Source organism: Rhinopithecus bieti, unplaced genomic scaffold (assembly GCF_001698545.2).
Source record: "Rhinopithecus bieti isolate Rb0 unplaced genomic scaffold, ASM169854v2 scaffold_5179, whole genome shotgun sequence".
Classification (NCBI taxonomy): Eukaryota; Metazoa; Chordata; class Mammalia; order Primates; family Cercopithecidae; genus Rhinopithecus; species Rhinopithecus bieti.
In genome coordinates, this window is record NW_016804741.1 from 1,184,116 (window position 1) to 1,206,352 (window position 22,237).

At 40.0% G+C, this 22,237-nt stretch overlaps 1 protein-coding gene across 1 annotated transcript in view; it reads left to right on the forward strand.

The window, feature by feature from the left end:
• The first annotated feature begins 3,841 nt into the window (after nucleotides 1-3,841).
• Nucleotides 3,842-22,237, forward strand: part of NECAB1 (N-terminal EF-hand calcium binding protein 1) — a 180,765-nt gene continuing 162,369 nt past the window's right edge. The window contains exons 1-3 of the mRNA XM_017870358.1: nucleotides 3,842-4,374; nucleotides 14,014-14,037; nucleotide 14,898. Of these exons, the coding sequence (XP_017725847.1) occupies nucleotides 3,970-4,374; nucleotides 14,014-14,037; nucleotide 14,898 (430 nt within the window). The 5' untranslated portion in view covers nucleotides 3,842-3,969. The remainder of the gene's footprint in view (nucleotides 4,375-14,013; nucleotides 14,038-14,897; nucleotides 14,899-22,237) is intronic.

The following is a 22,237-nucleotide window of genomic DNA, read 5'->3' on the forward strand; positions in this document are numbered from 1 at the left end:
GGTCTCTCAAGAAGTTGGCAGAAAGCCTGTAGATCAAGATTGGAGGACAGGGCTGCTGAAATCACAGGGTGCCATTATCCATTTGATTAATTCATCTTCAGGGCTCCCCTGGCACTGTGGCCACATTCAATACTACACTGTGAGTGTCTACTGCCATTGATAAACTTCCCTGCATGTCCTTTGATTCAGATTTAAACACACATGTGAAGTCCTTTCAGCTGAGCCTAGCTCTCAGCCTGTGCTCCAGCTACCAGGGAAGAGGGAGAGGATCTTCCTCCTTCCCTTCAGAAGACGTGAGTTCTGCCCCCAATCAGGACCCACACCGTGGGGATAGGCACTTAAAGAGGAAGGGGATTTTGATCCTAAGCTGCCAAGGCAACAGAAATGTCCACTAACCTGACTGAAAGGATTCTGAGTCATTAGTCAAAAGGGAAGGATAACCTTCCCTAGAATTTAAGATATAAATAAGGTAGATTCCCAGCTGTCTGAAATGGTTTAGATAATAGTTCTTCTACGAGGCAGAGATAGATTGAAATACAATATATTCCCACACAGTTATCATTATCTAAAGTGCTAGAAATATCTTCGTGTCAAAGTCTTATCATAGAAAGCCTGAGAACTGGAACCTGGAATTACATTTCTATTTTTTTTTAGGCCCTTGCCACAAAGAAGTTGCATTTCCTGCCTCAAGTCGGTTGTCTGCTGTTTGTGACTGATAGTGTGCACAGCAGTGCAGCATGTGCGTTTCATGAAAATGTGTGAAAACTGCTTTCAAAAATGCATGCCATCTAGATAAAAAGAAAGCTATAAAAATATATTTGGTTGCCACTTCATAGCGCCTATTGAATTTGTCTGTGAATGTGAATCTAATTGCCATTTTTTCTACTAGAGTCTCTGTGAACATTACATTTCCATTAAAAAGAGAAGTCAGCTATAGCAGAATGTATTCCTGTGTTCACACAGGAATCATAAAGATAAATAATGACCAGTTGATTGCTTAATAATTTATGTTTCTTCTTGATAGACCATTAGAAGAAATAAGGAAAGCCACAGGTACAGAAAATGTCATTCATTGTCAGTAAGGGGAAAAGTTATGTTTTTACTAAAGTGTTACAAACAGCTTCCTGGTTTGATGACTGCTGATTATTCTCCTGTTCTTCATTTATAATCAGAGAAAGTCTCCTTTATTACCTGTTCTCATTACCATGGGATTGGCATAAAAATATTACCACTTGTGTGGTTGAATTTGAGGCCTGAGGGACCCTCACAACTTGGGTTAGAGGGGTTGGACTTAAACTGCACTTGTTGCAGAAAAACCTATCCAATTCTTCATCTGATGGCAGGAATAAACAACATGCTATTTTGATAAATTCAGTAACTTGATGTTCATAGTTGACAGCCCCCCTCCTTCTTGTGGTTTCTCTCCTTCAGTGATTTGAATGGCCTGTGTCCATTTGATGAGTTGACCAGTATGTTTTTTTTAAATGATTTTGTATTTATTTTGATGAACAGTTGTCAAAGAAAGGGTCTATTCTCACAATTCAGGTAAGGAAATTTGCAGTTAATGAGGAAAATGCACATAAAGATGCCAGATGGAATATTCCTAAAGCACAGCTCCAATCAATATCTCACCCCTGATTAAGTTTAATGTCTCTAAGTCTCTACCTAATTAAGTCCAGAGTTCTGTCCCTGGGCTTCACAGATTTTCATCCTGTAGCCTCTGCCTATTTTCTGAGATTTTATTCCACTTTTTTCCTGTACTGTATGTACAGCACAGTTAAGTTTGGTGATTCTTCATCCTTGCTGCACATCAGAATCACATAGAAATCTTCAAACAATCTACTGGGTCCACCACATGCTAATTGAAAGTGAATTTGAGGATGAAGCATAGGCATCACTTTGGTTTGTGTGTGTGTGTGTTTGTGCAGGGAGGGTTAGCTCCTTATTTTGGTTATCTATTGTTACAAGTCCAGCCACCCCAACACTTATTTGTACGAAACAGTATACATTATATTATGCTCCCAATTCTGTGGGCCAACTGTTTTGACAGGGCACAGCACTGTCAAAAAGGTAGTGTGCCTTTACTCCATGATATCCAGGGTTTTGGCTGGGACAACTCACGCAGCTAGGGATGTCTGCAAGAGCTGGGGGCTGGAGTCATTTGCAGGCTTCCTCACTGACATTGCTGCTGCTCAGGCTGGGATAATGCAAAGGCTCTGCTTAGCTAGACCTGTAAGCCAGGTGTTTACATATGCCTTTCCATATAGCTTGGGCTTCCTCAAAGCATGGTGGCTTAAGGTAGAAAAACTTCCCATACGGAAGTTCAAGAATCCAGGAGCAAATCCACTGTAAAAAGCGGAATTGCAAAAGCTTTTATGCACCTACCCTCGGAAAGCACATAGCATCACTTCTGTTCCACCATTGTAGCAGTCACTGTCTTTCAGATCCAAGAGTAGGGGACCCACTTCTCTATAGGAAGAATGTCAATGAATTTGTGGACACATTTTAATGTTACCACACACCCCAGGTGATTCCAATGTACAGGCAGCGTTGAGAACAACTGGATTTATTTTCTTGTAAGCACCCATCTACAAAGCAGCAGTGGGACTTGGGTGAAGTGAATGAGACACCTAGGGTGCAAAACTGAAGAAAGTCACTCTCAGGATCATGCAAGCACAGGATAGGGATTGAGAGCAAGTGTCTCCTTAGATTCTGTGCTCAAGGGGCCTCACTTGCCACACCCTAGTCCTGACCCTACTACAGAGCAACTGTGTATGAATCATTAGGGTGAGGGGGACTTGGATTCCTGGACTAGACAGTACTTTAGTATTGGGATTTGGAAAGCCCAGGTAGGATCTGGGATTCTGTATGTTTACAGGAATCCCCAGTGGACTACTTCCAGCTTCCATGTGCTTTCCTGGTTCCATGCTTTGCTTAGGCTCTTCCTTCTGCCTGGAAGTGTTTTCCTTCTATTTCTATCAAGTACGGTGATTTGTAAGGTCCGTTTCATATACCGCTTCTTTTATCAAGCTTTTATTGGTCCGGACAGCCAGAGTGTAACCTGTCTCTCCTAAGAAACCCCTAGCACGTTTTACATGCCTTTAAGACACTCACATGTTGATCAGCATTTTGGTTGTGTGTGGGCCTGTCTTATAGAAAGAACGTGTTTACTTTTCTCCGAAGGCCACAAAATGGAGATCTAGATCCTCACTGGTAGAGGTAGAGTCTTGTTTAGAAAAGATTCCTTCTTTTTTTGCCTTATCTTGCTCCCAGACAGCTCAAGTTTGTAACCGACACATACACATTTTAGATGCCCAATAAACTGGATCTCGCTCCTGATGAAAGGTGTGGTCAACTTCCTATTTTTACAGCCTTCGCAGAAGCCCTCAAATACTGAATAATTACCCTGGTTTAAATGTTTGAACACAGATAAGGACTTCGTCTTTATTGTGACTTTGGAAAACTTCATGTTTGAACATCACCTAACAATCCTTGCCCCATAGCAAACGTTTTAAGGAAGCTTACTCTAGGTAGAGTTCATAGCACCGCCACAGGTAAGCCTCAGAACCCTCTGGGGTGAGACCAGCGTGACCATTTTACTGATGAGGAAAAGTGAGGCTTACAGATTAAGTCCCTACAGAGCAAGATAACACCGAATGGCTTAATCTCTACACCAAACCAGCTGCTCCTGACTTGCTGGTATCCATGAACTCCGCCCCCGCCTTCGGGGGCGGGTCAGGCAGACAGGCCACTGGAACTTAAAGTAGGTAGAACCTCTCTGACTTCCTCCCTACTTATGGCATCCACTCTAGGGGGAGGCTGGGGGCGTCCTTACTTTGCTCTTCGGCTGCTCAGGATAAACGCCTTGCCATTCGTCCATTCTGTCTGTCCCGACGCCCTCCTCCATCCCTGCACTTGGGGCCCTCGTGGGGCGGGCAGAGGCCCCCAGGTTATCTCCAGCCGTGGTCGATGGCCCTGCCGGGGGCAGAGCCTGCTCCCCTCCGCGCGTTGCTAAGTGCGGGGATGACACGGATCCAGACGCCGTCAGCCGCGGGAAGGGGGAGGCGAGAGTTGGAGCGCGTGGGAGAGCAGGCCGGAGGAGGGAGGGGGGACATCGAGCGCAGGGAGCGCGGAGGGAGGCGCGCGCGGGAGCGAACATCCACCAGGATCCCGAGCCGGGCGGCGGCGGCGAAGCAGCAGCTGCGGCCGCGCCCTTGCCAGAGTCGGTGCGTCCGCCTAGCCCCACTCCGCCTGCGGCGGTCAGGGCTCCCGAGGATGGAGGATTCCCAGGAGACATCGCCGTCCTCCAACAACTCCTCGGAGGAGCTCAGCTCTGCTCTGCACCTGTCCAAGGGCATGTCGATCTTCCTCGACGTAAGTACAGACAGCGGGAGCTGGGCGGTTGCTTCCCAACATCTTTCTTTTCCCCGAAAGGAAGGGGTTCGGCTCAGGTGCTGACCAGCCAATGCTTTGTCTCCAGAACACAGGCGCGAACTACCTCCTTTCCCTCCAGAAAACCACCGATGCAAATGCAGGAGGAACGACTGTCCCTTAACTTGCAGCTAGGGCTGTCCCAGACCAGCAGCTTGTGGCTTAACACCCTTAAGAAAATTACAAAAGTTAGATTTTCCAACAGGCTGGGTTTCGTAGAGACACTATTGCAAATACAACAGACATTTGAGTGCATAGGACATTTTAAAGAGGCACAAGGTGTAGGGGGTGAGGTGGGGACAGTGTCCCAACTCATCTCTAATGCGCCCTATTTGCAGCCTCCACCCTCCTGGATGCTCTCAAGCAACCCAGCGAGGGAAGCAGTAGAGATTGAGATGCTCTCGTCATCCTCCCCCATACCCCTTGGAAAACAATTACTTAGAACATATTTGTTTTCTTTCTACAGCGGTGGGAAAGATGATTTTCATAATGATTCTTTTTGTCGCTGCCACCTCTTCTATTTTCCCTTTTTCTTCCCTGATATTCTCCTTCTCTGTTCCTCTCTAAGTTCTAATTACTATTGTCATCTCCATCAATTCTAGCTTTTGACTGTTTTCCCTTTGGTCCTATTTCTCACTTCGGTATCGACTGCCTGCCTTCATTACTCTGATCTGATCACATCCTTTATTTTCCTTCTGTGCTGTTTTTTTTTTTTTTTTTTTTCCTGCATGGTGTGGCTTCTATCTTTACAGTACTTTTATTTGTTACTTATTTTTCAATTTTGTTTTCCTCTCCTTCCTGCTGTTTCTTTTCTCTGTATTTTTCCCTCTGTGCCCATCTCTTTTCTCTGCTTTGGGGTTTCTCTCAGCTACTTGCCAGGCTCTGGGCTCTCCCAGGCCCTCAGTTGTCATGCTGTCGCCGGAGGTCGTGCCTAGCTCAGTGGGGACAATTCTGGCTGCTTCTTGTTTAGGCATGATAGAAAATGTCAAAGGACATGGAGGAGTGCTATGTGCTCTGTCCTCTACCCTTCTCTGAGTTATCCTTTCTTATTAAAATCAAAATGAGTGGGAGATGGGCCAGAAGCCAGATAACATTTGTTTGTGGAGAGATGAAAATATGAGGAAATAAAATTATTAGTGTCATAATGGCGAGGTAGAGATAAAGAGGATAGGAGGATGTGAGGCGCTCTCCCAAGTTTATTTTGAATGGATTGGCTAGAATTCTTTTTAATTCTAGAGAAAGAAGCTCCTAACAATAATTCAAATTGTTGTAAGGCAAATGATAGAAGTGAGGTTCAACTGTGTGTACTGGCAGCCTTCACCCCTTATCACCTGGTGGCTCCAATTGGAGATCCAGGCATTCTGAGCTGGTCATCGCCTTCCCACCAAATTTCAGGTGTGGTCATTCCTATTCAGCCACCCAATCAAATAGTTAAGTACCTTATCCTTCATGAGCATTTATCTCTGCCTGGCTTGGGTCAATCAGATGGTGTTATTAGTGCTCATGGCTTAACAGGCTGATCTTATTCAAGTTTGCTGTTCAGAGCCATAAAACCCTTGAGGATGTAAGCTGGGAGAAGAGAAGGGCACCACAACATGCCTGAAAAGTCAGGGCCCCGGAAATCATGTCAGTTATGAGGCTGACAATTAAGGGGTCGTGGAGTTGATTCAAAGGGGACAGGTGGGGCCTCCATTCATTCTGACCTGTTCTTCACTCTGTCCCCCATTGAGATCAAGTGCTTCCTCATGCTTTTTAAAAAGCAGTTAACAAACCCTGGTGATACTGTGGAGATGAATGGATTAAAACTATACATATGGAAAGTCATCCTCCTGACTCATACACCAGTCATTGCTTAAGTATTCAACTGCAATGTTTTCGAAGAGAAAATTAAAATTTCATTTTTTATTATGCATGCATGATTGTTTCCAAGTCTGTAAACAAATAGCATCAGGTCTCTGTACTAAAGGAACTTATAGTCTATGAATAGGGTGCTCTTGCCTTTTATATTTCAGAGATTTAAAATAAAATATGAAACCGATTCCCTGTGAGAGGTGTTGACATGCTTGTTTGTCAGTAAAATGCTAGAGTCTACAAAAATATCTGCTATTGGATTTTGTCTCGAATGGAAAAGATTTTGTTTACACTTTTCTTTGAGTTATTTTGTGAAAAATCTAACACTGGTGAAATATGTGATGCAAAAAATGATTTGTTACTTAGGGATTTGCGAATTATTCATTTCTGGATCATACCACTTTTAGCAAAATAAAATGTGAAATATACATGCATCACTTTATTTTATTAGATTTAATATATTCTAGTGGCACTATCAAGAAAGATTACTTTTAAAATTCTCTTCATATTATAATAAATAAGTGATAGATATTGCCTGTTCCAAATGGAACAGGTAATTATCTGTGTGTCTTCTGTATCACACAGATAATTTCCAAATTTGAGGAAAACTTTGATTTGCAGTGCTTTTTATTGCAATGTCACTGGAATAATCAATCATTTAAGAAATGATTTAAACCGCTACTGAGAATACTATTAATGACATGATACACATGACCAGCTGGTTAGAAACTAGAGACAGATTTTAACAAGAAAATCAGAGATAGATTTGCCACAACTGTTGGCTTTTCCTTCCGTATCCTCTCCAAATCAGCAATAGTAATGGCTATGACATTTTCTTAGGCTGTTGTGAGTATGAAATAAGAGCTCATAGTTTGGAAAATGGAAACAAAGCAAAAAGTGTTGCATAAATTTGAAGTATTATGGTTATTTCAGTGTTCCACACTGAGTGCATTAAATGACAGTAACAGTAGCTAAATTCACAAACTGATGCAGGGACTATTTCTTCATGAATCTAATTTATAGAATTGTCTTGCTAGAATATGACAGAATTAAGTATCGGTTCATCATAAATACTCTTGAATACTGACAGGAGGCTTAGAAAACCTAGCACTGGTGCCGAGGTATGCCAGTGCATTGAGGCTGGAGTGAGCATTTGCACACAGCATGCCTGCCAGCCACAGGAGAGGGACTCAACTGGGTCCTGGCAACACAGAGGACCGGGGGATGACTATTGCTTTTCCTTTTACACCAATGAACTATCATTTCCCAGGTTGCTGCAATCCAGCTAACAGAAGAGGAACTCTAGTTTGGAATACTAGTCCATGCAGCATGTGTCTCCTCTTTTGAGTCATTACATTAATCAACTCCGCTACTGTGCAAAGGGAGAAAAACAAACCTTCAACTCATCCCCAAAAGCAAGATCAATTCCCAAATGAAATTAGTTGTAACTTCACCCACCCAATGCCACTTTCCCTTCCCATCAGTTTTCCTTTTATTTTTAACTGGAAGGGAAGTGACTGTCCCCCATTTCACTGCTGAAGTGGGAAGGAGGGTGGAAGATTGTGAAGGCTACTTGTCTTCCCTTCCTTCCTTCGTCTAAGCACGCACACTCTTGTACACTCTGAATGCAAGATACAGTGCATAGATGGTCAGGAACTTGGTGAAAACAAAAAATAGTTTCTCTTCACAACGATACTTAATTCTGAAGCCCCATATATGCTCGTTTGTATGATGTGTGAGATGTATAGAGGACTGTTGAAACAGAACGAGTCTTCCAGATGCAATGGTTCTGTGACTGAACTCTGTGATAGCCTCATACCTCCCATCTCACCTCATCACACACACACACATACACACTTGCTCATTTGAATGAGATTGTCCAGTTCAGAGAAGGGCAGTTAATGCCATCATTGTCTACTCTCATTGGCAAGACAAATGTCACTCTTCTAGTTATAGGAACCAGCAGAAATTAGGAAAAAAACTTAATGCATGCTGAGCTTAATACCTAGGTGATGGGTTGATAGGTGCAGCAGACCACCATGGCACACGTTTACCTATGTAACAACCCTGAACATCCTGCACATGTACACACCCTGGAACTTAAAAAAATAATAAAATAATTATTAAAAAACAGTCTTACTGTTATCATACATTAAAAATTGTTTTCCCACACTGGGCCTACTGTAGGCAAAATTGAGAAGATGAAAATATCTGTGCTGATTCCTTCTCTCCATCCATCTTTCAGTACCTGCTTCCCCATATCCAGTTTCAGGGCAACCAGTGGCCTGGTAGTAAAACTACCTGCTCGAAGTCCGGGTCCACCCACCCTGGTAATGGGAGAGACTCCCATCTGACCCCAGGTAGTTTAATGATTGAGACACCTGGGTGACCCCATGCGTTCTAGTGGGAGAGACTCCTGCCAACCCTGTGTGGTGGGATTCCATGTTCTGGATTAGTCCTGAGTCCCTGCCTTATATTCCAGTTTCTCAGGAATCTACCAAGGGACTATTTCACCTCATTATCAGATCTTAACCTGATTCCTGGTAGGAGGCACTTAGAAATATTAGTTCAGTAAGTGATGATTGTGTCCATTTTTTAATGTTTCAAAGACAACATTTACATTTTAACACCTGCCTTCAATAACAAAGTGATGAATAAGGAATTTTACTTGAGGCCATCAAAGAATATTTTTGAAGTAAAGGAATCTATCTGATAATCTTTAAATTGTAGCAAAAACACAGTATTACTTGTCTTCAAATTTTAAGCCTGACCATAATATTTAAATTTATTTACCATCCATCCAGTGGTAGCAACCTTAAGATCAGCTGACACAGATTATTCTGGTACCATAACATAATGAACTTGATTCTCATCCGCAGTATATTTTTCATTAGTCTGTGGGATCAGAGGCAAAATCTGCAGCAGAGACAGTTCTGTTCATATTTAATTACAAGAACTGTCTTAATAACAAAAACTGCTGTTTTTATTTCATCTTTCAGAGGCTAAATGCTAGTTGAGATTGTTCTTTATGAAATGAAATGAACAGAAGTCCTGGGTCCAACTCTGTGGTGTGTGATTATCCTATTCTAGTTACTTTGAATTCCTGAGGACAAAATACAGCTTGAAATAGAATCTTAGAATGAATCAAAAGTAAGAAATAGGATGTGTTTTATGTCTCCCTGACTCTCAGCTGGGGCTCCATGGTTGCAGAAGACAGGAAGAAGCTAGTTGTGATCAGGGAATGAATCCTCAAAATCCCCTCTAGCAATTAACTGTATGAAGGGAAAAGAATCTGGGTCTCATTTTGCTTTAAGCATAGCTCTTACAATTGAAAGCAGTTGTCCTGCAGTAATTACATCAATTTAGTAAAAAAGGAGGACCGTCTTCTTCTGCATGCAAGTCTAGGTGATGATACCTACCTGTTGCTGGAAAAGTTTCATGGGTGAGATCTTTAATAGTAATACTAGTATCTTAAAACACATTGTGGCAATGATTAGATTTATCTATACCTCATTTCCGTGAAGTCGGCAGAATGAAAGGAAGATAATGTTTTTATAGTAGAAAGCAGTAAAACAGACAACTTGGGAATAAAAATGATTGCTCATGTTTCAAGCTGGCCAGCAAGAAGTGACAATCTAAATATAAGAATAGCTCTGGTTATTTAACTATAACTACAAGTTACTTAGGGAAAAAAATCATCCTTAAGGGCCCCTTCCAAGTAATTAAAGTTTGTCTTTGCAGTGTGCTAGTGGGGCATCCTCTTTGGTACTCTATATAACATAGCGCTGTAGTATGTTACCCAGATTATTTTCTATTAGCATACCTATCAGGGCTAACTTCATTGCAGCTAGCAGAAAAAATAATGCAAACTGTTTTGAGATTGTTAAAAAAATGTATTGGCTCCTGTAATGAAAAAGCGGAGATCATTTCATCAAGGTTACTTAATCAGAGACTCAGGGAGTGCCATCTGGACCCATTTTCTCTAAGTCTCTAAACACTACTTTCCTGGGTGTTGGTTCTTTCCAGGTTATGTATTGTATTAATTTTCTATGGCTGTTGTAACAAACTACCACAATAGAATGTACTCTCCACAGTTCTGGAGGTGAGAAGGGCGAAATCAAGCTGCTAGCAGGATAATGCTCCCTGGGAAGGCTCCAGAGGGGGAGCTGTATCATGCTTCCTCTCTTGCTTCTGATGGCACCTGTCAGTACTTTGGCATCCTTGGCTTTCAGCTGCACCAAACCAATACCTGTCTCTTTGATCACATGGTCTCTGTCCTCTATCTCTGCAACTCTGAATTTCTCTCCTTGTAAGATCCCCAGTCATTGGACTTAGGGACCACCCAATCCAGTTATATTTTATCTTAACCCTATTTCTTTTCTTTTTATAACTTAAAGTTTTATTTTAGATTCAGGGGGAATATCTGCAGATTTGTTACATGGGTATATTGCATGATGGTGAGATTTGGGGTACAAATGATTCCATCACTCAGGCAGTGAGCATAATACTCAACAGTTAGTTTTTCAACCCTTGTCCCCAGTGTGTGTTGCTGCCATCTTTATGTTCATGTGTACCCAGTGTTTAGCTCCCACTTATAAGTAAGACTATGCAGTGTTTGGTTTGCTGCTTCTGCATTAATTCACTCAGGATAATGGCCTCCAGTTGCATCCATGTCGCTGCAAAGGACATGATCTTGTACTTTTTTTTATGGCTGTGTGCTATTCCATGATGTATATGTACCACATTTTCTTTATCCAGTTGACCACTGATGGGCACTTACGTTGATTTAGCATTTTTGCTATTGTGAATAATGCTGCAATGAACATACAAATGCCATGTGTCTTTTTGGGACAATGATTTGTTTACTTTTGGATATATACCCAGTAATGGGATTGCAGAGTCAAATGGTAGTTCTGTTTTAAGTTCTCTGAGAAATCTCCAAACTGCTTTCCACAGGCTAAACTAATTTACATCCCCATCAACTGTGTATAAGCATTCCCTTTTCTCTGCAGCAGCTCCAGCATCTGGTTGTGTTTTTTTGACTTTCTGATAATAGCCATTTTGACTGCTGTGAGATGATAGCATATTGCGGTTTTGATTTGCATTTCTCTGATGATTAGTGATGTTGAGCGTTTTTTCATACATTTTTTAGCCACTTGTATGTCTTCTTTTGAGAAGTGTCTGTTCATGTCTTTTGCCCACTTCTTAATGGGATTCTTTTTTGTTTTTTGAAATAAGATTTTTACAGATTCTGTATATTAGTACTATGTTGAATGCATAGTTGGTGAATATTTTCTCCCATTCTTTAGATTCTCTGTTTACTCTATTGATAGTTTATTTTCCTGTGCTCTAGCTCTTTAGTTTAATTAGGTCCCACTTGTCAATTTTTGTTTTTGTTGCAATTGCTTTTGAGAACTTAGTCATAAATTTTTTCTCAAGGCGAATTTTTTTCTCAATGTAAACAATGATATTTTCTAGGTTTTCTCACAGGATTTTTATATTGTGAGGTCTTATATCTAAATTTTTAATCCATCTTGAGTTAATTTTCGTGTATAGTATTAGATAGTGCTTCAGTTTCATTCTTTTGCATATGACCTACTAGCTATCCCAGCACCATTTATTGAATAGAGAATCCTTTCCCCATTATTTATTTTTGTTGATTTTGTTGAAGATCAGATGACTGTAAGTGTACAGCTTTATTGCTGGGTTCTGTATTCTGTTTCATTGTTGTATCTGTTTTTTGTACCAGTACCATGCTGCTTTGTCTACTGCCGCCTTATTGTATAATTTGAAGTCAGGTAATGTGATGCCTCCAGCTTTGTTCTTTTTGTTTAGAATTGCTTTGGCTATTCAGGCTCTGTTTTCATTCCATGTGAATTTTAGAATAGTTTTTCCTAATTCTGTAAAAAATGACATTGGTAGTTTGATAGGAATAATATTGAATGTGTACATTGCTTTGGGTAGTATGGCCATTTTAACAATATTGATTCTTCCAATTCATGAGCATGGAATGTTTTTCCATTTGTTTCTGTCATCTATGATTTCTTTCAGCAGTATTTTGTAGTTCTCCTTGTGGAAGTCTTTCACTTCTTTGGTTAAATATATCCCTAGGTATTTTATTTTTTGTGTAGCTATTGTAAGTGGGATTGCATTCTGGATTTGGCTCTCAGCTTGAATGTTATTGCTGCATAGAAATGCTACTGATTTTTGTACCTTTATTTTGTACTCTGAAACTTTATTGAAGTCATTTATCAGTCCCAGGAGACTTTTGGTGGAGTCTTTGAGTTTTCTAGGTATAGGATTCTACCATCAGTGAAGAGAGATCATTTGGCTTCTTATTTTGCTATTTGGATGCCTTTTATTTCTTTCTCTTGCCTGATTGCTCTGGCAAGGACTTCCAGTACTATGTTGAATAGGAGTGGTGAGAGTGGGCGTCCTTGTCTTGTTCCAGTTCCAGTTCTAGTTCTAGCATTCAAGGGGATGCTTCCAGCTTTTGCCTGTTCAGTATGATGTTGGCTGTGGGTTTGGCATAGATGGCTCTTATTATTTTAAGGTATGTTCCTTCCATGCCTAGTTTGTTCAAAGTTTTTATCATGAAGGAATGTTGGATTTTATCAAGGGCTTTTCCTCCCAAACCCTATTACATTAACGGATACTTAGCATTAGGATTTCAACATTTGGCTTTGGAGGACACAATTCAACTTACAATGTATCCAATAACAAAATGAATGACAGCAGTGCGTTGCCTATATGTTCCCAGGTTCAAAGTCAGCAGAAGGTAGAATATGTCTCTCTCCTAAACACTCAAGCAAAACCATGGCCTATCATTCACTGGCCCTAATATGCTCATGCCTGAGCAGTCCCATGACCAGAGGAATATGACACCATGTTTGTCAGACATAAGTGCCCTGCCCAGCACTGGAGCACCTAGGCCAAGCACATAGGAAAGGTTGGCTTTCCAGAAGAACATTAGAAATCATTACTAAAGAGTAATGGATACCGGTGGCCAAATAGTTCTTATACATCAAGACAATTTAAAATACATCCAAGATAATATGATTAATAAAGTATAAATAAAGTAGATATAGCATAGACATGTGGGTTACTCTTTACCCATGATGTGTTATTTTTCTTTTATGTTTTGTTGAATCCCAGTTTTATTGAGGTATGAGTGACTTACATTAATGTGCACATATGTAAAGTGTAAACTTGATGAGTTTTAACATATATGAAACCATTACCACATTCAAGATAATAACTATCTCTATCACCTGCAAAAGTTTTCTCACATCCTCTTGTAATCCACCATTCCCTGCCCTGCCCGTTCCTAGGAACCTTAATCTGCTTTCTGTCCCTAGTTTGCATTTTTAAGAATTTTATATAAATTGAATTATAAGTAGGTATTGTTTTGCATCTAGGTTTTCTACTCAGCCTAATTATTTTTTGGTTCTATCCAAGTTGTTGTGTGTATCAATAGCCCATTCATTTTTATTGCTCAGTCGTATTCTATTGTATGGCTGTACCACAGTTGGTTTGTCCATTCATGGTTTGTCTATCCATGGACATTTGGGTCTTTTTCAAGTTTTAGATATTATAAAGAAAGATCTCAATTGGGAAACCTTTACTTAAAATTAGAATGTATTTTATTTAATTATGAATAATTTGTGTAAGTGTGATGTTCACTGCAATATTTATTTAAAATGGTGATAAAATTTTCCTTTTCCTTTGTAGATACTGAGGAGAGCAGACAAAATGGTAAGACCAAAATCTATAGTTTCTATTTATTAATCTCTTACATTTTATATTATCATATAAATAATAATAAGGAAAAAGGGAGCAGTCCTGGAAAATGACATATAAAATACTACCTTATTGTACTAGTGATCGTTTTAGATAAGTCTTAGACCCTAAATATTCATAAGAAGTTGGCAGAGGGATTTACATTTGAAAGGAATGCTTATGCCTTTGAAGTGAGGAGCTCTGCCATACTTGGACTCTGGCTTTTCCTTTTCATGCTTCAAAAAATAATTTTGTGGCAATAACAGCTTCTATTCATTGAGTGTCTACTGTGTGCCAGGCATTGGGCCAAGTGCTTTGTGCATATTATGTCTTAGAATTATTAAGATAAAATACTGAAACTGGACCCCAGGTCTGTATGACACCCAAGTCTGGACTCTCCACACTGAACTTTATCGTGGCCTTGGGGATTTTACTGCACTCCTGGAGGGCTGCCTGGAAACCTGCATTGCCAGCTTTATCTCTACCCCATTGTTCCTGGCCACTGCTTTCCCATTTGAAGAGTATGCACTGGAAATGATAATCTATAGCAACAGAGAAGTAGGAGATGGCAACCTTGAAGTAAAAACTTGCTCTGTTGATTTAATGATGACTGCACAACGTCTAATTATAAGTTGTCATAAGCAGTATCTTTTGACTCTATTATTCCACTAGAAACTTTGTCCCAGAGAACAACAAACAAAAACTTGTGTTTTTTTTTTGTTTTGTTTTTTGTTTGTTTGTTTGTTTGTTTGTTTTTTTTTTTGCTGCTATATTATAAGCACTATGGTAGAGGTATATTCTTGATAAGAATTTCTTGACAAATTTAGGATACAAAGGGTTCTTTCCCTTTTTTGAAATCCCATTTCTTATCTATGGGGAGAGATTACAGGAAGAGTCCAGATCTGACAGTTTAAAGACGTATGTTGTGGTCTGTTTTACCCTTAAGCAGGCAGATCAAGAAAAATTTGACTGACAAGACACACCTTTCTACACAAAAGAAGATTATTAATCCAAGGAACAATGTAATAGCATCCCAAGTCCCAATAATATTTTATTATGGTTGGCCATCAAAATATTTTCTCAGACTGTGTTGTGGTGATTGATACATTGTCAGTTCAAATGTGCTTTTTGTTCCCACTTGAAGCATTTCATCGTTTTGTTTTAGTTTTAGTTTTGGTTTTCTTTTCTTTTCTTTTCTTTTCTTTTTTTGTTTTGTTTTTTTTTTTTTTTTTTTTTTTTTTTTTTTTTTTTTTTTTTTTTTTTTTTTTTTTTTTTGAGACGGAGTCTTGCTCTGTCACCCAGGCTGGAGTACAGTGGTGGGATCTCGACTTACTGTAACCTCTGTCTCCTGGGTTCAAGCAATTCTTCTGCCTCAGCCTCCCGAGTAGCTGGGAACACAGGCACAACCCACCATGCCCGGCTAATTTTTGTATTTTTAGTAGGGACAGTGTTTCACCATGTTGGCCAGGCTGGTCTCAAACTCCTAACCTCAAGTGATTGGCCCTCCTCAGTCTCCCAAAGTGCTGGGATTACAAGTGTGGGCCACTGCGCCTGGCCCATATGATTAATTTTAAAGACAGAAATAATGATGGCATCATTTTGTCTTCTCATCTCATCCTTTGATCTTTTGCCTGATACCCAGCCCCAGGGATGCCTGGTGTACAATTGAGTAGCCCACTTGTCTCTATGCCACCTGCCTTGTATTTCAATATCTGTCTCCAGTTCAGAAATGCTTTTGCTCCCTCTGTACCCAAGCTCCTAGCTTTCTCAGGCTATACTTTCTTTTTCTGTTTGTTTGATTTTTTGTTTTTAAGACAGAGTCTTGCTCTGTAGTCCAGGCTGGAGTGCACTGGCACGATGATCTCGGGTCACTGCAAGCTCCGCCTCCTGGGTTCAAGCCATTCTCCTGCCTCAGCCTCCTGAGTAACTGGGACTACAGGCGCCCACCACCATGCCCGGCTTATTTTTTGTATTTTTAGTAGAGCTGGGGTTTCACCGTGTTAGCCAGGATCGTCTCGATCTCCTTACCTCGTGATCCGCCTGCCTCGGTCTCACAAAGTGCTGGGATTACAGGCATGAGCCACCGTGCCCGGCCTGCTATACTTTCATTTCCTAGACCCCAAAGCTCTGATTTAGGTCCACCTTACCTTTGTATGTATTTCTCTTCTTTCCATCAAAATTAGCATAATCCACAGTCAGAACAAAAAGCACTGAACAAAACATTGCACGTGATTCAACGACTTATGAAAACCTCAAATACCATGCTACATGAAGTCACTTGCACTGGCAGACCCATGTCTCATATTTCCTCACCTGCCCCCTCCTCTGCCCTCCTTACCACCTCTCCTAATGTCCATCCCAATGTGCTGTCAGACTACCTGCCTTTCTGCTCTTACCTCTCAAAATCTTTCACATGTATCCTCCTCTGCAGCTGCTGAAGCACTCATTCCCCCGGGCACCCTCTATCTGACACCCTGCTATGTCACCCTGCTGTGACCTCCGCCTCCTATAATTTTCCACCCTCAGTCAGCTTGAGAACACTCACGCTTTGCTTACGTTCCTGCTCAAAGGCACCTTATCTGGGAAACCTCCCCCAGTTCCCTCGACAGAGCCCCACCCTCTCCCTGTGCTCTCAGCACTTTGGCACATATTGATTATTGTCCTTAAGGTGGAGACTGCTTGTTGGCTGGAGATTGTACTTCTCTAAGCCAAACATGCCTCTCTAAGGCAAAAAACTTGTGTTACAAGTAGATGGTATGCGCAGCCAGTACTAGGTGCTCAATAGACATTTGTTTAATGAATTACAAAGAAAATACAGTATATATAAAGAAAGAAGAAATTCTGTCCTTTGTGACAGCATGAATGGAATTGAAGACCATTATGCTAAGTGAAATTAGCCAAACACAGAAAGACAAATACCACATGTTCTCACTTATATGTGGAGCCTGAAACAATTGAACTCATAGAAGCAAGGGGTAGAATGGTGGCTACACAGGCTGGGGAATGAAAGGAGTAGGGAAGTAATAGTTGAAGGGTACAAAGTCTCAGGAGGAATAAGTTTAATTTTTTTTTTTTTTGAGATCAGTTGCACAGCATAGTGAATATAGCTAATCATTGAGTTCTGTACATTATAGTATCACTGAGAGTAAATTTCTTCTAATGTTCTCATCACCAAGAAATCGCAAATATTTGAGGTGATAGAGACATTAATTAGCTTAATCTTTCCACATTGTATTCAAAAATCATAACATCACTTTGTATCCCATAAGTAAATACAACTATAATTTGTAAATGTAAGATAAAAATTAAAATAAAAAAGAATTGAAGATGTTCTGCTCCATTATTCCTCTCTCTTCTCTCTGTCCACTTTTCCCCCTGCCTTTCATCCCACCTTTCTCTTCTCCCTCATTCTCAGTGTAAAGTTGGAGGGAGGCAGAGTCAGGCAGATTTGGGTTTAAACCACAAGTATGCCACCTAGGAACCTTATAAAGAGCATAGATAATGACATCTACCATGTCATGTGGTAATTATGAATAATAAATGAGGAACTATCCATAAAGTTGCCAGGGAAGTGCCTGGAATGTAGTAACAGCTAAACACTTGCTCATTCTGCTGCTATTATGATTAATATTATCTCTACTGCTACTGAAAGCTTGAGCTGTTTTTTGTGCTGTGATGATTTGGCTATCTGAGATATTTTTAACATTTTAGTTATTTCTATTGCAGTGGAGTTTAGTAGAAAAGAAAAATAAAGCTAATTACTATATATGGAGCATTTGAAAGGGAAAAGGATAATGGATAATCTAATGTAAATGAGAAGATACAAGCATATAAAAGTAAGCATCCTTCTGTACCATGTGTTCATGGCATTCTGTATTTGCAAATAGACAGCTGCTACATGTATTTGAGCTCTTGCTAACAGACCCTCATGTGATAGAATCCCTTGTGGACAGCATAATTGATGACAGAATAACGAAAGGAAGAAGAGGCAATAGGCAGTATAATTGTTCGCCTGCCCAGAGGACAGATTTAGCTTTTGGGATCTATCTGACATCTGACAAAAAAGAGAAGCTGCTGGATAAATTGGGCGGTGTGGGAGGGATACACATTAGCAATTAGCTATAATAATGGCATCTTGGAGAGATTTTTTTGGTTGGTTGTTTTTATAAAATCATAGGCTAGGATCCTAAACATAAAGATAGGCCTCAGAATAGGATTGCTTAGGAGAGAAGCTAGTGCTTTGAGCCAAAGAGCCCCAAATTCAAGTTTTTAGAAATGTAAAACTTCTGAGAAAGCTTATTAAGGGTTGAATGAAAATGGAAATGATACATGGGTATTTATACAATTTGAAAAAATATTTTTCAAATTTAAATATATTTTATTTTAAAATATTTAATTGAGAAATAAAGGTCAAATATATTCAAGGTATATAATACGATGATTTGATAAATGTATACATTGTGTAATGCTTACAATAATCAAATTAATGAAAACATTCATCACCACCCATCATGTACATTAGAGCCCCAGAACTTGTTCATCTTATAACTGAAAGTTTGTACCCTTGACGATCATCCCCCATTTCCTCCACCCCCAGCCCATGGCACCCACTATTGTACTCTCTGCTTCTACGAGTTCAACTTTTCAGATTCCACATATAAGTGAGATTGCACAGTATTTGTTTTGTGTGTGGGGCAAGAATATCTTTGAAATCTTAGTAAGAGGAAAAATGAAAGGTTTCATAGCAGTGAATAGCACCATTGAATTCCTATTGTTGATTTATACTTGCTAAGATCTGCTACCATCCGTGATCAGTAAGTAGGCAGGCTATATGGGTGGCACAATTGATCTCTGTTTAATCACTGTTCCCTTTAGGAGACTGTTATAGTTCTCTTCAGGCCTTTAGTCTAATCCAGCAACCTGCACATATTAAATTTGTGAGGGCAGAGATAGTGCCTGTTTCACATACCCCCAGGTCCACCGTGGTGAGCAAAATGCCTGCTGCAACACAGACGTTCATAAATATTTGTGAATTATTTGTAAGAAATGCATAACCAACAATTTCAATGAAGAAACGCAATCATATATAATTTAATCAAACCAAGCACTGATTTATCTGTTGTTTATTAATAATATTCGCTAAAATTTATGGAGGACATATTACGAGCTGAGTCTTACCCTCTGTGATTTATGTACATTGTCTTCAATTCATTATGACAAGCCAACAGAATAAGCAGTTTAGAGCAGTGGCGAGAGCGTAGGCTTTGAGGTCAAACAAGCCCATGCTTGGCTGCGCCTCCTTCTAGCTTTATGACCTTGAGCAAGTTGTTCAACTTCCCTGTGCCTCAGTTTCCGCATCTGCAAAGGAAGGATAATATTACTTCTCATAAAATTGCTTTGAGAATTAAATGAGATTATACCTCTGAAACACTTATCCTGATCTCGCACATAGTGATAATTGCTCAGTATTTTTTGCTATTTTTATTATTTTCCCTATTTTTTAAGTGAAGGAAATGAAGCTCAGAGATGTTAGATAACTTCCTCCAGGTTGCATTGTATGTTAACAGTAGCACCAGATGAGTGAACCGAGGTCCATCTCACTTCATATTTGGTGATTTTTTTTCACTTTGTTGTATATGCACCTATGTATGTATTTCAGACTACAAATATAGAAATATAGTTAGAGCCTGAATTTGTATACATCTTGAATATGATGTTCTGGCGCTCCAATATGTGGTAGTTTAATTGATTTAATGCATTTGATGCTTCCTTGGTAGTATGAATTATGAATGAATGACTAATACACCTCCAGAAAATAATATTGGCAATGAAAATCCTAGCCTAAGAGTATTTGACGTCGTATTTGTGTATGTAGAGATACTTTAAAGACTTCGTTGGATTATGATCATGGAATTGATTATAAGAACTGTAAGAATTGGTAAGAGTCTTTCCAAACTGGTCACCTAAGGTTTGGTTTGCTCTGTTAACATGTGAAAATATGACCTTGAGTAGAAGCTGGAACAAAGTTTCGGTATGTATGAGTATTTCCAATAAAGGCTGGGTCATCACCTAGCAACACGTCAGAGTCCCGCAGAGCTCTGTGATTCTGTCTTTTGCACTTGGGAATAAGGCTGTCCTTTGATGTGAGACACTCAGTCAAGCATCACCACCCTGCTCTGGGCTCTCCAGACCCTCTTATCTTCTAATCAGGGCTCCTAGCCCCAAATAAAATGGAAAGATTAAGGGCTGGGCCCTAGAAAAGAGGAACATTGGCATAAGGCTGGTTTGTATTCCATAATTCCTCATACTTTTTGCAAACATGTTTGGGAAAATGATGAAACTGAGAATCAGGTAGCTTATAGCTTAGTGGAGTTCTCACATAGCTCTGTACTCATATGTTAACTCTCAGGTACACGCAGATGCCTCAACTACACATCTACCAGCTCGAAAGTTAAAGCAAAGTCTATTAGAAGTGATTCATTAAAAAAAAAAAAAAAAAAAAGCCTTCACAATGACCTTCTTGAAAGAAATGGCTCCTCCACCACTGTAAAATATGTGGGAGAAACCCAGGAGTGCAAGTTCTGACTGCAATGATATTTTTAATAAAATAAAGGAAAACAAATTTTCTATTTTCATAGTATGACTTTTTTTTTCTAAAATGCAAAGCACTTTCACACCCATAAATGTGTTACTTTTCTGCTAAAAGCAGAAAACGGAAAATTCTTATCTTTACATAGCTGGGTTTATAAGCTGCCACAGAAGAAACAAACAGAAAATTTAGATTCACTTTCCTGAGCCCACAAAATGGTTCCCATGGGCTGTCAGAGGCTCAAAAATCAGGTCCTTCTTCAATACCAGATCCTGGAGGGCACATAGCATAGACTTATCCCAAAATGTGGCTTCTACCTTAAGTGCTTTCTGTAATGGGGATCTGTGGTAGTCATCCCAGCCTTCCTTTCCTTTCTGTTCCTGCAATTTAAACGTCTACTCTGCTCCATCCAGATCCCAGAGATATGTAGTATAATAGTTAAGTTTATTTATGATTTTGCAATCAGATTACCTGGACTCAAATCCCCATTCCACTTACTGTGCAATTTGGGTAACTTAATTTCCCCACCTGTGAAATGGAAATAAAGGCAATGTGTCTCTCATAGACTTGTTGGAAAATTAAATAGATCATACACAGAAATTCTTGGAAAGGTGCCTGGCCCATAGGAAGTTCTTAATAAGTGTTATCTATTTCCATTTTTTATCCTAATTTTTTAAAAAAATTTATTTATTTATTTATTTATTTATTTATTTATTTAGAGATGGAGTCTCACTCTGTTGCCCAGGCTGGAGTGCAGTGGCACAACCTCGGCTCACTGCAACCTCCACCGGTCGGGTTCAGGCAATTCTCCTGCCTCGGGCTCCCGAGTAGCTGGGACTACAGGTGTGTGTCACCACGCCTGGCTAATTTTTTGTATTTTTAGTAGAGACGGGTTTCACCATGCTGGTCAGGCTGGTCTCAAACTCTTAACCTCATGATCCACCCACCACAGCCTCTCAAAGTGCTCGGATTACAGGTGTGGGCCACTGCGCCTGGCCTTTTCATCCTAATTCTTGTTCTTATTTGGCCGGACTGTCAATCACAATATCCTGGTGCTGAATTTTTCACATGGCAGTGCCCAGATGTCTGTCCGTGACCACCTTACTAAGACCCCAGAGCTGCATTAGTGTTTGCTCTGCCTTTGCCCTGGTCATTCAGCTTTTCTTATTGTTTGCAAACCAATAATCCTAGTTGAAATTCTCCTGTGTCTTGGAGTTGGTGCTTTGTGCCCAGACGCCTGATTTGCCCCTCTAGATGTGTCTCCATCTCAGGACAGGAACCACTAAGCAACCCTTGCTCCATCCAAAAGTTTCAGAGGCTTCCATAACTCTTCTCTTTCTCTAGTAATTCCACATCCAATCTATTAGCAGGCCCTGTTGGCTTTACTATCAAAACATCTTCAAAACCTAGTCACTTCTTGCTATTTCCAAATCTTCAACCCTCGTTAAAGCCTCCTTAATCTGGCACTTGGCATACAGCAAAAATTTCCATATTAGAGCTATTGAAGACTTCAGAAAATCAGTGGCAAAGGTGATAGAGATAAGAAAACACATTTGATACTTTTGGATATATAATTAGCAGACTTGG